The sequence below is a fragment of the Gobius niger genome, assembly GCF_951799975.1.
Source record: "Gobius niger genome assembly, chromosome: 18".
In the NCBI taxonomy this organism is placed as follows: Eukaryota; Metazoa; Chordata; class Actinopteri; order Gobiiformes; family Gobiidae; genus Gobius; species Gobius niger.
Window position 1 is genome coordinate 22,675,466 of NC_136869.1, and position 13,609 is coordinate 22,689,074.

General features: G+C 43.1%; 1 protein-coding gene across 1 annotated transcript; it reads right to left on the reverse strand.

The window, feature by feature from the left end:
* Window positions 1-5,062: 5,062 nt before the first annotated feature.
* On the reverse strand, window positions 5,063-6,369 carry LOC306978006 (apolipoprotein D-like). The gene is made up of 4 exons (XM_079576465.1): window positions 6,234-6,369; window positions 5,748-5,869; window positions 5,543-5,628; window positions 5,063-5,381 (listed from the first exon to the last, which is right to left on the reverse strand). The coding sequence occupies exons 1-4, from the start codon at window positions 6,342-6,344 to the stop codon at window positions 5,152-5,154; spliced, it is 549 nt and encodes a 182-aa protein (XP_079432591.1). The 5' UTR covers window positions 6,345-6,369; the 3' UTR covers window positions 5,063-5,151.
* Window positions 6,370-13,609: the final 7,240 nt, after the last annotated feature.

Consider the following 13,609-nt stretch of genomic DNA (forward strand, 5'->3'; position numbering starts at 1 on the left):
CAGTTTTTATAATGTGAGCGATCACACACGATCAGGGCTGCAGTCAATATGAAGTCGGACATATTTAGGCCAGTGATTCTCAACTGGAGGAGATTCACATTAATCTTCAAAGACTTTGGAAGAGGAAGAGAGGGAGCCGAGGCACTCTGGATTAAGCAAATTGCAATTTATTGACTCGTGAGAGTTTTCATCAGGGTAAGTGACAACACAGGTGTGAGCCCCATTTGAAGTGAGGGTGCTCACATGATTCTGATCACATGATTCTGATCACATGATTCTGATCACATGATTCTGATCACATGATTCTGATCACATGATTCTGATCACATGACTCTGATCACATGATTCTGATCACATGATTCTGATCACATGATTCTGATCACATGATTCTGATCACATGATTCTGATCACATGATTCTGATCACATGATTCTGATCACATGACTCTGATCACATGATTCTGATCACATGATTCTGATCACATGATTCTGATCACATAAGGTGTGTTTGAGATGAGCCAGACGGACGCAGTTTTTACAGCCGACTGCAGACTCTCGGTGCCGGTTAGATTTCTGTCCGACTTGCTCCAGACGGGCTCTGATGTCACGGGCACGTGGGGCACGGAAAGATCGTGAGACCCCAACGAGAGCAGCCGACTTGATCAGCCGCTGCATCTGTCCAGAGGCCCCGTGCATGATGGGAAAACGCCCACCTGTCCACGGCTCACGCTCAGGTGATCGGATACGAGTCTGCTGTGATCACAAACGTGCTCCTCGCCCCCTCCCCTCTCCCCTTTAGATCTGAACAAATAAACTATGACTGAAACTATTAAAGTTATGCATCGCCCCTAAAATAGAGCTCATGTTTGATGCTAAACTAATGATTTAAAAGGACGTATTTATCTCACAAACTTGAACAAACAAACAAATGGGAAAGTTTTCTCTGATGAAGAATAATGTCACTGGAGTGAAGGAAACAGAGCAGGAGGTGAATGACTTTTATTTAGGATAAACTTTAAATGAACGCGATATCTGAACGACACGCTGCGTGATCTGAGGCCACTCTCGTTGTTCTCTGCATGTGGAGGGTCGGATTGGCTTCAGACTTTTTTTCTCCGCCCCCGTTGCGCCGGCTACTCTCGCCGATCATCCAGGCGAGACACAACGGCATCTTAAACACACCTATTCTGATCACATGATTCTGATCACATGATTCTGATCACATGATACTGATCACATGATTCTGATCACATGACGTGGCAAAATATTTACAAAAAGGATTTACAAAGACCATATTGCCTCCTCCGCAGGGAAACCGTTTGGCCTGACCATTTCAAAGCTATGACCTGCCCAGGTATAAATGAAGAGATTGAGTCTACTTCCGGGGCCCCGTTTTTTTTATTATTTTTTTTTACTTTTGCATCAGAGTCGTTTGCTCTTCAAAAGGTCTGCTCTGAAAATGAGATGATTGAATTTGTGATATTGGTCATGCTCCAGTCTGCATCAAACTGTTGTTCAGTGCCTCGGCTCCCTCTCTTCCTCTTCTAAAGTGCCCTGGCCCACAGGAGACTGTCCTCCAATAGAAAGCGACACAAGTGCTCGTTTGTCTTATCCCTGAACTACGACCATATAAGACGTTTGTTAAAACAGCGCCCCCAGGCTCCCATTGAGGGGATGCACATTACATTTAACCCAATTCAGAAACGACTTTATTCTACGTAGTGTATCTGAACAACTTTGACACGATTCCAAAAGTCAAACGCAAAGAAATGAATCACAAACTTGTAAAATAAGCCCCAATTGCAGTATATATGTGAGGGCAAAAAGCAGCCCCAGATGTTCAGCCCGCCACACCTGTGGAGGAGCTGAACGTCCAGCGGTGCCAAAGGCTCTCCAAGCGCGCACTGCGCTATTACGCATCACACCTCCCCAACCGCAGCAGCGTCACAGTTCACCACTCTCATATTATATTATATTACATGGGTAAGCTATAGGTAATCGCCATTTTACTCACAACAACAGCGACACCAAAGCATTACTTACCATTGATGTCTTGGTGTCTTCTCCTCCATATGCGTCACTGCCAGCTCCATATTTCTCCTGTCACTTCCATCTCTGTCCTCAAACGTCCTCGTGTCTCAGACTCCGTGTCTCCCGTACGTCCGGTTCTCCGGTGACCGCGGCGAGCCTCGGGTCCGCACCGGGTTCCAGTGCGTCTGATGCGGGTAAACTCCACATGTCATCCCGGCAAAGTCTGGCCTCGGCTCCGCTGTTGTTCTCCACAAAGTCCTGCGTCTCTGTCAGAGTTCCTCTGGAGAACGTGCTCCAAATGTCCTGATCAAACTGAGCTCGTTCATTTCTCCGCAGTTTCGTCATTTAAGGATAAAAATATAAAACATCACAGCTGTGTTTAGCTCGCGGGTTTTTCAACTAGATTTGACGGACACTCGCTCTGTCCAATGAAAACACGTGAATCAGCCAGAGGGCGTTTGGGCAGGTGAGCCTGCGCTCTGATTGGCTGAAAGGTCTGCTACGTCATATCCAGTTGTGTGTCTTATCATCATTATATCATAAATAAACTGAAAAAACTGCTGTAAAGCATTTCCTCTGATGTCTGTGATTTATATGGACAATGTTACACATTTTATAATTTTTCTATTCAAAATAATTGTCTTGGTCAAAATAATCATTCTCCCCACATGTGTTTCTATGACACAATGAGCTAAACACATGATGCAGATTAAAGGTTAAGATCATTTATGTGTCATTACAAAATGTGTCTCTGCATGTGGCCCCTCCTTCCACTGAGGCGACCCGTCAGGAGCAGAGGGCAGGAGCGTAGAGCATCTGGGGACCATCTCCAGATGTGGAGCCAGGCTGATGGTCAGAATCACCTGCTGGAGGATTCACCTAATGCACATGTTTTATGTTTTAGTGTGAATCAGTGTGAATGTTTCGTCATGTGTGATTGTATGAACTGTGTGTGTAGACGAGCGGCTCTGTAGCACAAGACTAACCCCTCTGGGGCGAATAACGTTTATCTTATCTTATGCTGGGGAGCAGGTGAACTCCACACTGTAAGGGAATTTAACCCAGGACCCTCCTGCTGTGAGGCAGGAGGTAGTTAAAAAATGTTTGTTTATTCACCTGCAGTTGCTAAAGGCGTCCATCGGATGGCGGTGCAAGCAAAGGAAATTATCAATTTATTCATTTAATTAAACAACGCCTGCATTTGGGATTTCAAAATAATAGGCCTACTTTACATTGTTATTGGCGAATAAAAAAAGGTTTCAATATTTTATGATTTTAACGCTAATAAGTCTTACTAAATGAATTGGCATATAAATGAAGTAATTAGGGACTGTTTTATTATTTACTAAAGTTGAAGTAGGCTTTGTAAATCATTGTATTAAGTGGAAAAGCAATGTTGACAAGTTGAAATATAATGGGAAACAAAAATGAGCATGAAACAATTAAAGGGTTTTTTTTTTTTCTCTGCACCCGCCTGCAGTTCCCACATGTGACCACGAGATGGGTGTATAGTTCACAAAGGAAACATCTTCGCCACTCGCCTGTGTAACTAATCGCAGGCAGGCGATTTGTGTATTCATTTGTTAATCAAGTCTTTTACGTCATTTTCTAAGTAATATGAATAGGCTGCCTTTTAAATAAATTACATTAAGACTTCTGGGGAGGAGCAGATTAGCGAGAGTTTGTGACTGAACCACGTGAAAGAAATACAAACACTCAGTGAATGATGCCTTTTTGGACTCACTCCATTCCATCAGCAGCATGGACATGGTTGTTGTTTATGTAACTATTATTGGCTAGCTACATGTTCATTAAAATGTATGTGATGGTAGGGGAAACCGGAGTACCCGGAGGAAACCTACACAGACACGGGGAGAACATGCAAACTCCACACAGAAAGGCCCCATCCCTGGTGGGAATCGAACCTGGACCTTCTAGCTGTGAAGCACAAACACTAACCACTGTGCTACCGTGCCGCCTATGTTTTGTACTGATGACAACAGTAGTCCAGAATCTTACACAGTGTGCCTTTAACGACAGTGGAGTTTACAAAAGATAATTTCAAGCGTTAGTATGAATCTGATAAATCAGGGAGTCGATTCCCGTGCATTTCCCATCCTGAGAGTGGAGGCCACAGATGTCATATAATAAAGACCTTTATTATATGGTATATATGGTGGAGGCGGCTTGAGTGTGGAGCCTGTGGCGGTCGGGCCCTCACTTGTGTATTTTCAGCATTGACCTTTCGAAAAAGTACATTATTAAGAGTTAAACATCACTGCGCCGGCTAATATGTGTCAACTCATGGACATACAACATACAAGTAACAAGTAATGTTGTCATTTTTCAAGTTTTGTTTGTTTCTTTGGTGTAAATACCAAGTGTTGGTGTCATGAATTCACGGATTCATGGAAGTACTTTTAGCACATGGATGATTAGCCGGCCTCATGCCAGAGCCGCAAGAGTGCCTGTAAGAGCCTGGCTCGGACCCTGACACGTCACCGGGGGTGGGTGGGACTGTTGAGATCTATAGAAAATGATGTGCACTGATCAACACAGATAAATATACAATATTCAGATTTCAACACGTCATGAGGCAAAACATCGTGTACTGTGTGTGCTCAGCTTTATTCTACTAAAATGATTGTAGATGATTTGTTTTGACCATGATTTTGACTTCCATACTTAAAATCAATAAAAAACAAACAAACAAACAAACATAAAACATAGATGTAAGAAAGTAAAAATACAGTTATGTGACTTCGAGACCTTCGTGTGTGTTGCCTGTACTGCAAGTGTTTGGCATGTTCTGCTTTAAATAGTTCCTCCAGATTCATCTGTTGGCAAACCAGTTTCACCAACACACAAAGATGTGTTTATTATTTCCAAAAGTACTCAAAAATACACTGAAATACATAAACAATAACAGGTTACCACCACAAGCAGATGTGACCTTCATATCAGAAACATTCTCTTCAGCTTTTAAATAATCACAAATTCTCTGACATCAAATCAAAATGGAAGATGTGGCTTAGGCTGTAAGGAAATACCAGGACTCCCCGAGGTCTTTAAAATCTGCTGATTCCATGATGCTCTTTTCTCTGAGCTGTGTCCTCACTACTCTAGTCCTTGCACCCCTCCTGGTCCGTGGCCCTCATCTTGTACAGGTCGATGCCCTCCTCCAGCAGCAGTCCCTGGGCGTAGCGGATGGCCTCCCCGGGCAGGAAGCGGGACCGGCCCAGGATCCAGGCGTACTCCACGTGGAAGATGCGCAGGACATCAGCGCAGGAGTAAACCACGGACACGGTGGCGTAGTCTGTGGAGAGCACCCAGTACGGACTGTAGGGAGTAACTAGAGAGAGGAGGGCGTTACAGCAGTGTGTGTTTCTGTCATGAGCGAGTATTTAAAGGTAGGTTATGCACCATTTTTAGTAAACATGAGCCCTCGGACCACCATACACCCACAATCATTTGTTTTCTGTCACATGGTGAAGAATATCGGCTGATACTCACAGTAGGAGAAGCCCAGGGCGAGTTTGGCCGCTTCCCTGGGATCCGGAGTCACCCCGGTGCCTTCCACTTTCCTCAACTTGTCCTTACTGCGACACAAACGACAACAGGATTAACAGCAGCCTTTCCTGTGGTCGTTGTTCATCATCACGTTAGGCGGCAGATCGCAGTGGAGCCCTCATGAAAAGGAAGGAATAAAATGACTTACTAAAACTGAAAGTTGGTCACCTCGATGGTCCCGTCTTTTCTGACAGAGAAGTTTGACTCGATGCACTTCCCTTTGGCAAAGGATGCTGGGAGCTTCTCTATCTCATACCACCGGCCCAGGTACTGTCAGAGGGAGAGCATGTTCACTAAAGACTACAGTCACATAGTTTTTACTGAGGGTCTGTGATACGTGATCGCTCCAGAAACAATCCAATATGGAATAAACGGCGTGAAGCACACACGGCTCTGTGTTCTTTGTTCTTTTGTCTTTTACACATGAGAGGTGACAGTGAGTAAATGACAGGGGATCATTATAGGTCGTTTCAGAGGCGCTTGTATTTCTGAGTTAGTTCTTTAAAATGAGATTATGAAAAAACAAATCCCACACTTTTTGTTGAACTTGAGTAAATAGTGTTTCAGACAGTGCAGGAACAATGACCTCCAAGAATGTCACAAACTCCCTCTGTAAGTCTTGTGTCCCTGTTACCTTCTCCAGGCTGAAGCCCGGCTGCACTTTGGGGGTGGGACATGGACCCCAGTGGTACGTCTGAGCTGAGGCCAGAGGAGCCAGGAGGAGGAGGAGGCACACCCAGGGCATGGCTGCGACTGCGGGTCACAACAGGAGGGGTCAGGGCGACACATGTCACATGACTGTCTTTGACTCACTGGAACCAGTGCACTGCACGAAGCACAGGAGGAGGTTCACACTGTCCAACTGGCCATTCACTCAGTGGAAAGAACTGCCACAGCTGAGGCCGACCGACTCATTCACCACATTCATCACAATTTCCCTTTTTACAAACAGATAAATGGATCAATAACATAATAAAAACATTTTTTACTTGAAATGATGTGTTCTTGTTGAAGTGGCTACAACATTAACTATAGAGAAACAAACGCACACACTTTCACATGAAACAATACTAAAGTACTTCAGTATTTGGGTCATGGGAATATGATAGTGTGTTACTAATTACTCTGTTACTAATAATTGTATACACCAGTGATACATCGAATAAGTCACCAGGCATAGCAAAATGTTCTTATATCAAGATAGACTTGTTATTTTGAAGTGTTTTGATGTTTGGCATTTTATTTGGCTCATTAAAATGTGCTGCAGTGTTAATTTTGATATTTAATAAGATATTTTAATTTAGTTTTAGTCTTTTGATGAAAACGTAATTTTGTTTTATTTAGTCAAATGATTTTAATCTTTGTCGACTAAAATTGCAATAAATTAAGTCGACTAAATTTAAGACAAATTTAACTTAACAAATTTGACTTTGCATAATAATATTTATTATAATCATGTTTAATCAAGGTCCTCCTTTATGGAGCTTCTCCAAATGAACCAAGCTCAGCTCTGCTCCTTTGGCACTTTACTGTAAATACTTTACTGTAAATACTTTACTGTAAATACTTTACTGTAAATACTTTACTGTTAATACTTTACTGTTAATGATATGAGGCTCTTTCAAACTGTCAGTGGAAGTTTGGATGATTCATTTTTATTCATATTTTAGTCAAGTTTTAGTCTTAAACACAACATTTAATTTAGTTTAAGTCCAATTTTGGTCGGCAAAAATATTATGTCGACTAAAATTACAACTAATTATTTTAGTCGACGAAATCAACAGCATATATATTCAGATATATGGTGATGTCTGAATATATCTTTTTTTTTTTTTAAACAAAACAAGCCTATCTACAACAGGAAACAGTATTGTGGGTCTGCAGTTCCATATTGAAGATGCCCATAGCTTTTATAAAGTCGTGTTTTACCTTGAGCAGTGGATGGTCCTGGTCTGCCTGGAACAGTAGTGTCTCCTTGTCCTGCTCAGCCCTCAGACTGAAGGAAGTTCACATGACGTCACTGCAGCCTCGTGCACATTCTCAGCCTGAATGATGCAGAAATAAGGATTCATTTGTTCACCTCACACTGCGCTGTATTGTCCTGTGGAGCGGACACGTGTTTCTGAACATCGAATAACACGAGCTCTGTTTTGGAAAAGCAGCGAAGGTGATGCTGCTGCAGCCAGGGCTTCACCGACTGTAGAGGTTTACACTTCGACACCACTAGATGGCAGCATTTCCACAGCGCACTCATACCGCCCTCATACCGTCCTCACGTGGTCTAAGAATAACAGTAAATACACTTGTGGAGGAGAAAACCGAACAGCGAACGCCAAACTGGGAGCTGAAATGTCCTTAGAAAAAGAATAAAAATAAATGGCGACTTAATAATAATAATAATAATAATAATAATAATAATAATAATAATAATAATAATAATAATAATAATAATAATAATAATAATAGTAATAATAATAATAATAAATAGTAGTAATAATAATAAATAATAATAATAACAACAATAATAACAACAATAATAATAACAATAATAATAATAGTGGAAAGGATAACATGAACGTGAAGGCAACATTAGACGGATATCCGGGTTTGCGTCACGTGACCTGTAACAACAAGCGCAGCCATTACAGCGTGGGTGAAGCTGTCCTCGTGCAGCAGACATGCCAAAGTCATGTTGTGTCGTAGGCTGCACCGTCAATTCAATTAAAAATAAGGAAGTGAAGTTTTACGTGATCCCGTTGGGCGGTGCCAGGAGACGCAGGTGGCTGAAGGCCATAAACAGGTGCGCGGTGACGGCTGATGGATCTGTGGATCTGGGAAAGTTATGGGAACCAACATCTAACTACACTTACGTCTGCAGCCGTCATTTCATAAGTGGTGAGTGGACATCCAGTAACTTGAGCCTTTAGAAAGTTCGTCCCCTTATTATGAACTTTGTGAGCAGGAAACAGCTTTAGTTGGACGAGTTGATCCGAGTGTAACGGCCGAGTGGTCCAGAGGAAAGCAGATTATGTTAATTCAAATTCAAATTCAAATATTATTGAATATTAAAGGAATAGGCCACCGTTTTTACACACTGATATGTTCTTACCTTAGCTTTGACGAGTTCTTTAGGACCTGTCTGATCTTCCAGCGCAGACGGCGTTAGCATTTAGCCTCTCCCTCTCTCCACTATAGCTCCAAAACAGGTCAAGATAGAAGCTACCAAGCTCTTCCACGTTTTCCCTATTTAAATATGTTTACGTGAAGTGTTACACTACAAAGTATAATTACACAAAATTAAACAATGTGGATTTTCTAAGCGTATAAAAGGGGGGACTATATTGTAAGGCGTAATAATACCAGGAGTAGTTCGAAATCCGCGCAGTAATCTTCACTTTACTTTAGCGCAAAATAAATGCTTCACTCAAGCAATGTTGTCCAAGCTCAAATAAATAAAAAACACAGCCAGGGAAAAGTGGTCCATAACATCTGGTATAGTCTCCGAGTGCCAGCGTCAGCAGTCTGGGTCTGGTCTGCCATGACGAGCCGCACATCCCGGGCGGGAACCAACGTAACGGGCCAGAGTGCAGGTGCACACTGTCGTCGTGTCCTTGGGCAAGACATTTAACCTACCTTCCATCCAGTGTCTGTGTATGAATGTGTGAGTGGATCCTTGATACAAAGCTCTGTGGATATGTTGGCTGTATTAATCGGGACCATTTACAGATAATGTTCTTATTCTTCCTATCCTGTGTGAACACAGCCCACACAAATATCATTACCCGTGTTCATAAATATTCTGTAAAAACTACTAATCCTCACCAATCGTGATTTAATTATGATAACGATCAGTGTCTTTATGTATTCCTCTGAAAGGCTACAATACTGTATTATCATCCCGTCTGTGTATTTATCTATATTTTGACTGATGGCCTTCTTTTCATTTTATCTGTCAGATATTTTGCAACTGAAGCATTAACTGCACTTTTGTTGCTTCAGGTGAGAAGTCGAATGTCGAAATAGATCCTGATTATGTTCCTTCCATATTTCCTGCGCAGTCCAACCCCTGCGGGGCAAAGAGAGGTAAATGAAATGTTTTACATTTGGACCGACATGGTCAGAGTGATGTGGAACTGACTTATCATCAGTTCTGTTATGTAGAAATGTTGTGTCGAAAATAACTTTACATCACTGTGGTCGATGTTTAGAATTACACATAGCTCAGCATTGCCGTATACCAGGGGTAGGCAACGTCAGGCCCGGGGGCCAAATCCGGCCCTCTAGCACAGAACCTCTGGCCCTTAAGGTGATTTTGAGAAACATTATGACACAAATCAGAAAGTAATTTAACATTTTTAAGGTTAAATGGGAGAAATACTGTCAATACACCCAATTAGGTCATATCATGTACAACTCTGGACTTTTTTAGAAATTCTAGAAGAAATGACAGAAACCTACTTGAATTAAGAGATTCAATCTAAAGTTTGAGTAAATTTGGTCTGGTCTTAGATCAGATAAAACATCTTATCGCCAGAGGTACAAGTCCTTATTCTCTTAGCTCAGATTATAGTGTATAATTTCAAGTGAAAAACTATTTGTCTGATTTCAAAGTGGGTTTTATGCTTCTTCCATTGGCATTAGCATTTGTATCTTTATCTTAGATTAGTCCAAACAGACTCAAATTGAACATAAGGAACCTTTATTCAAGCAATTTTAAGTCATTTATCTCATTTAAGATGGTAATTTCTCCAGTGTTATGCTTTACTTTGGCCTAAAACTGGCGACTTGGTCTTTTTACAATGAAAAAAATTGGCCCTCTGTTAAAGGGGGGGTATTATGCAAAATCGACTTTTTCAAGCTTTACATCATGTTATTATGTCATTCCCTCATTAAAACCATGCCTGAAGTGTTGCCTTGGCACATTCACGTATTTTCGAGTAATCTGTAGAAACTCTGATGGCGGCCATTTTAGGGATAAAACGCCTGATTCCTTTAGGAAACGCCCTCGACCTCCAGGATACGCCTCCGACCTTTCGTCACCAGCCGAGTAACCAACCACTGCTCCTCAGCAGAACCCCCTCCCCGCAGTGTCTAGCCCTAAGATGTAAACAGAGTCATCATGGAGGATTAGCTTCATGTGTTGTGAACCGGAGCCACAGCAGACTTTTACAAAGACACACATCAGTGTTTCTGTTACCTAAACACCCAAGATTAAAACCGGTGACAAGAACACTTATTTCAGTGTCTGGTTCTGCGCTGGGCCTTGATGAAGCACAGAGCCTCCGGAGAAAGCTAATGCTAAGCTAAACCTCGAGTCATCACGTGAAAACGAGAAATATGCACACATAAAGTCAATAAAACCACCACACACATAAAGAACCGTTTAACAATGATCACACACGGAGCCAGGCTTGTTGATTTGGAAGTTTATTGCTCACATTTCATCTACAATGGGTCATAGCCGAGTGGTTTTCTCCCGGAGCTAACAAGCTAGCCGCGACAAGCTAACGGGAAAATTCACTGAATACAAGCAGCATATTATGCATTGAAAACGTCACTAAAACGGCAACTGCTTGAAGCAGCCTTTATGATGATCACACACTGAGCCTGGCTTGTTGATTGTGTAGTTTATTGCTCACATTTCATCCACAGTGAGTCGTAGCCGAGTGGTTTTCTCCCGGAGCTAAGGCACTACTAGCCGCGACAAGCTAACAACCTTCACCTTCACAACATTCATTGAAAACAGGCAGCATATTATGCACAAATAACGTCAATAAAGCAGGCAACTACTCGAAGCAGCCTTTACGATGATCACACAATGAGCCTGGCTTTACACATTTGTGGTTTATTACAGACTTTTCATCAACAATGAGCTGTAGTCGATTATAACAAGCTAACGGGTAACCTCGAAAAACCATTGTCCACCTGCACAGATAATGTCCGTCTTTGAATCGTATGGGCTCCTGCAGATCCTGGTGTCGTCCATGGGGGTATAGTTAGAGATCCATAGGGCATGGCAGATGCAAAGAGAAGCCTCCAAACAGCAGTTATTTTTCAGGCAAGAGCCCCTTCCAAGCGTCCGGTGTGGAAGGTTCGTCTTCAAATCACATCCTGTGTGGCCATTGTTCACAAAGTGATAAACAGTAGCTCCTTTCCAACAATAAAAATTAAAATGCACCGATCGTAGTTTCAATACCGTTGAGACAACGAGCGCAGTGTTGTTGTGATGCCACAGACAGCGTGTGGAGGGGGCGTGTCGGAAAGGGTCAGAGGTTCTTAAAGAGACAGGGGCCTATTTCAAGTCATTTGCTGCCGCCATTTTGAAAGAGCAATTTTATACAAGGCAGTTATTCTAATTTACTGCATTGACAGACCAACAGAAGGTTTGGTCATCATTGTAGTGTGCTATAGACTGGTGCTATGTGGCTGAAAAAAGCATAATACCCCCTCTTTAAGAAAACTACCCCGGCCGTATACTGTTAGAAAACTAATGTTCCCTGTGTGAAGAAGTCTGTGAAAAGTCCAACACTAGTGCAACGTCATGATGGTGCCTTTATCCATCACGCTGTAGTTTGTAGCTGTAGTTTGTAGCTGTAGTTTGTAGCTGTAGCTGTAGTTTGTAGCTGTAGTTTTTGACAGTTGTGTTAATCTATACAATTAAACAAATCTATAATTCTGTTCCAGCTTCCAGCCACAGATTCCCCAGGAAACAGCTGAAAGTGGACCAGTCACAGACGGGCCAGGAGGAGCTCCTGAACCACGATGGAACCTCTGTGTCTGTGGAAGGAGAAGATCCCCAAACCATGGATAGTTTCTTACATGTTGGCCCGATGGAGGTTTTTTCCTTTAGTTCTGCTGGTGCTGTCACGGACCACACGTACCACAGGAGCCCTCTGCTGGAGCCTCTCTCTGTATCTGATAAGGAGGCCTGGGACTGGGACATGGACTGTCTGCGCAGCGAGAGGGACCACGCCCTCGCTAAAATCGAAACCTTGGAGACGCTCGTGCAAGCAAGGACTTTGTCGTCCACAGCGGTAGAAGGGAGTGACCAGATGTGTCTGCTGATGACTGGTTTGAAATGGGCCGTGTTTGTGCAGCTGTTCACCTTCATCCGTCCGTTTATTGGCGGTGAAGGATTAAGGAAAGGCCGCGTGCCCCTCCGCGAACAGTTATTTCTCACGCTAGTCAAACTGCGACACAACGCCTCCTTCGAGTTCCTCGCGCTGGTCGCAGGCTTCCCCAGGACGACGTGTGTGGATCTGTTTTGGAAATGGATCGACCTGCTCTACGTCAAAGCCGGTTTCATGGTGAAGTGGCCCGACGGGGAAAACGCGGTCCAAATCCCAGACGTTTTCCGTGAGGACTTTCCAAGGCTGACCTGCATTGTGGACTGTTTGGAAATGTTCATCGATGCGCCCGAGAATCACAAAAATCTTTCCACAGTCAAGGTGTTTGTGGGCTGTGACCCGTCGGGGATGGTGACGTATTTGTCTCCTGCCCGAGGCGGAAGAGCGGCGGACGTACAAATTGTCCGGAATTCTGGATTTATTGACCGCAAGTACCACCGTCCTGGAGATCAAATATTAGCACCCGAGGGGCTGACGCTGACTGAAGACTTTGCGAGGAAATGCAGATGTGAACTTGTTCCTCCGTCGGCGTCCGAGGGGAAGGATCCTGTGAGGATTCATATGGAAAGAGTTACTGGCCTGATGACGAGCAGGTTCCATATTTTGAAAGGGCCGCTCCCTGTGAGGACAGTCGGGAGGGAGGAGACTGTGGGCAACGCTCTCACTAGCTGTGACAAAATGATCACGGTTTGTGCAGCTTTGACCAACATGGGAGAAGGCATCGTCTGTTAGGAATGAGCATTAGTGTAGCATCCCGGCTCAATTATTGAAGCGTACAAGTGGTATGTTTCCATGTCCATCTTTATTTCCATTCTTTGTGACCACCGTAAGAGCTAAAAGGTTAAACACAAGCAAATTATACTCATGAAACAATCTTAAGCAT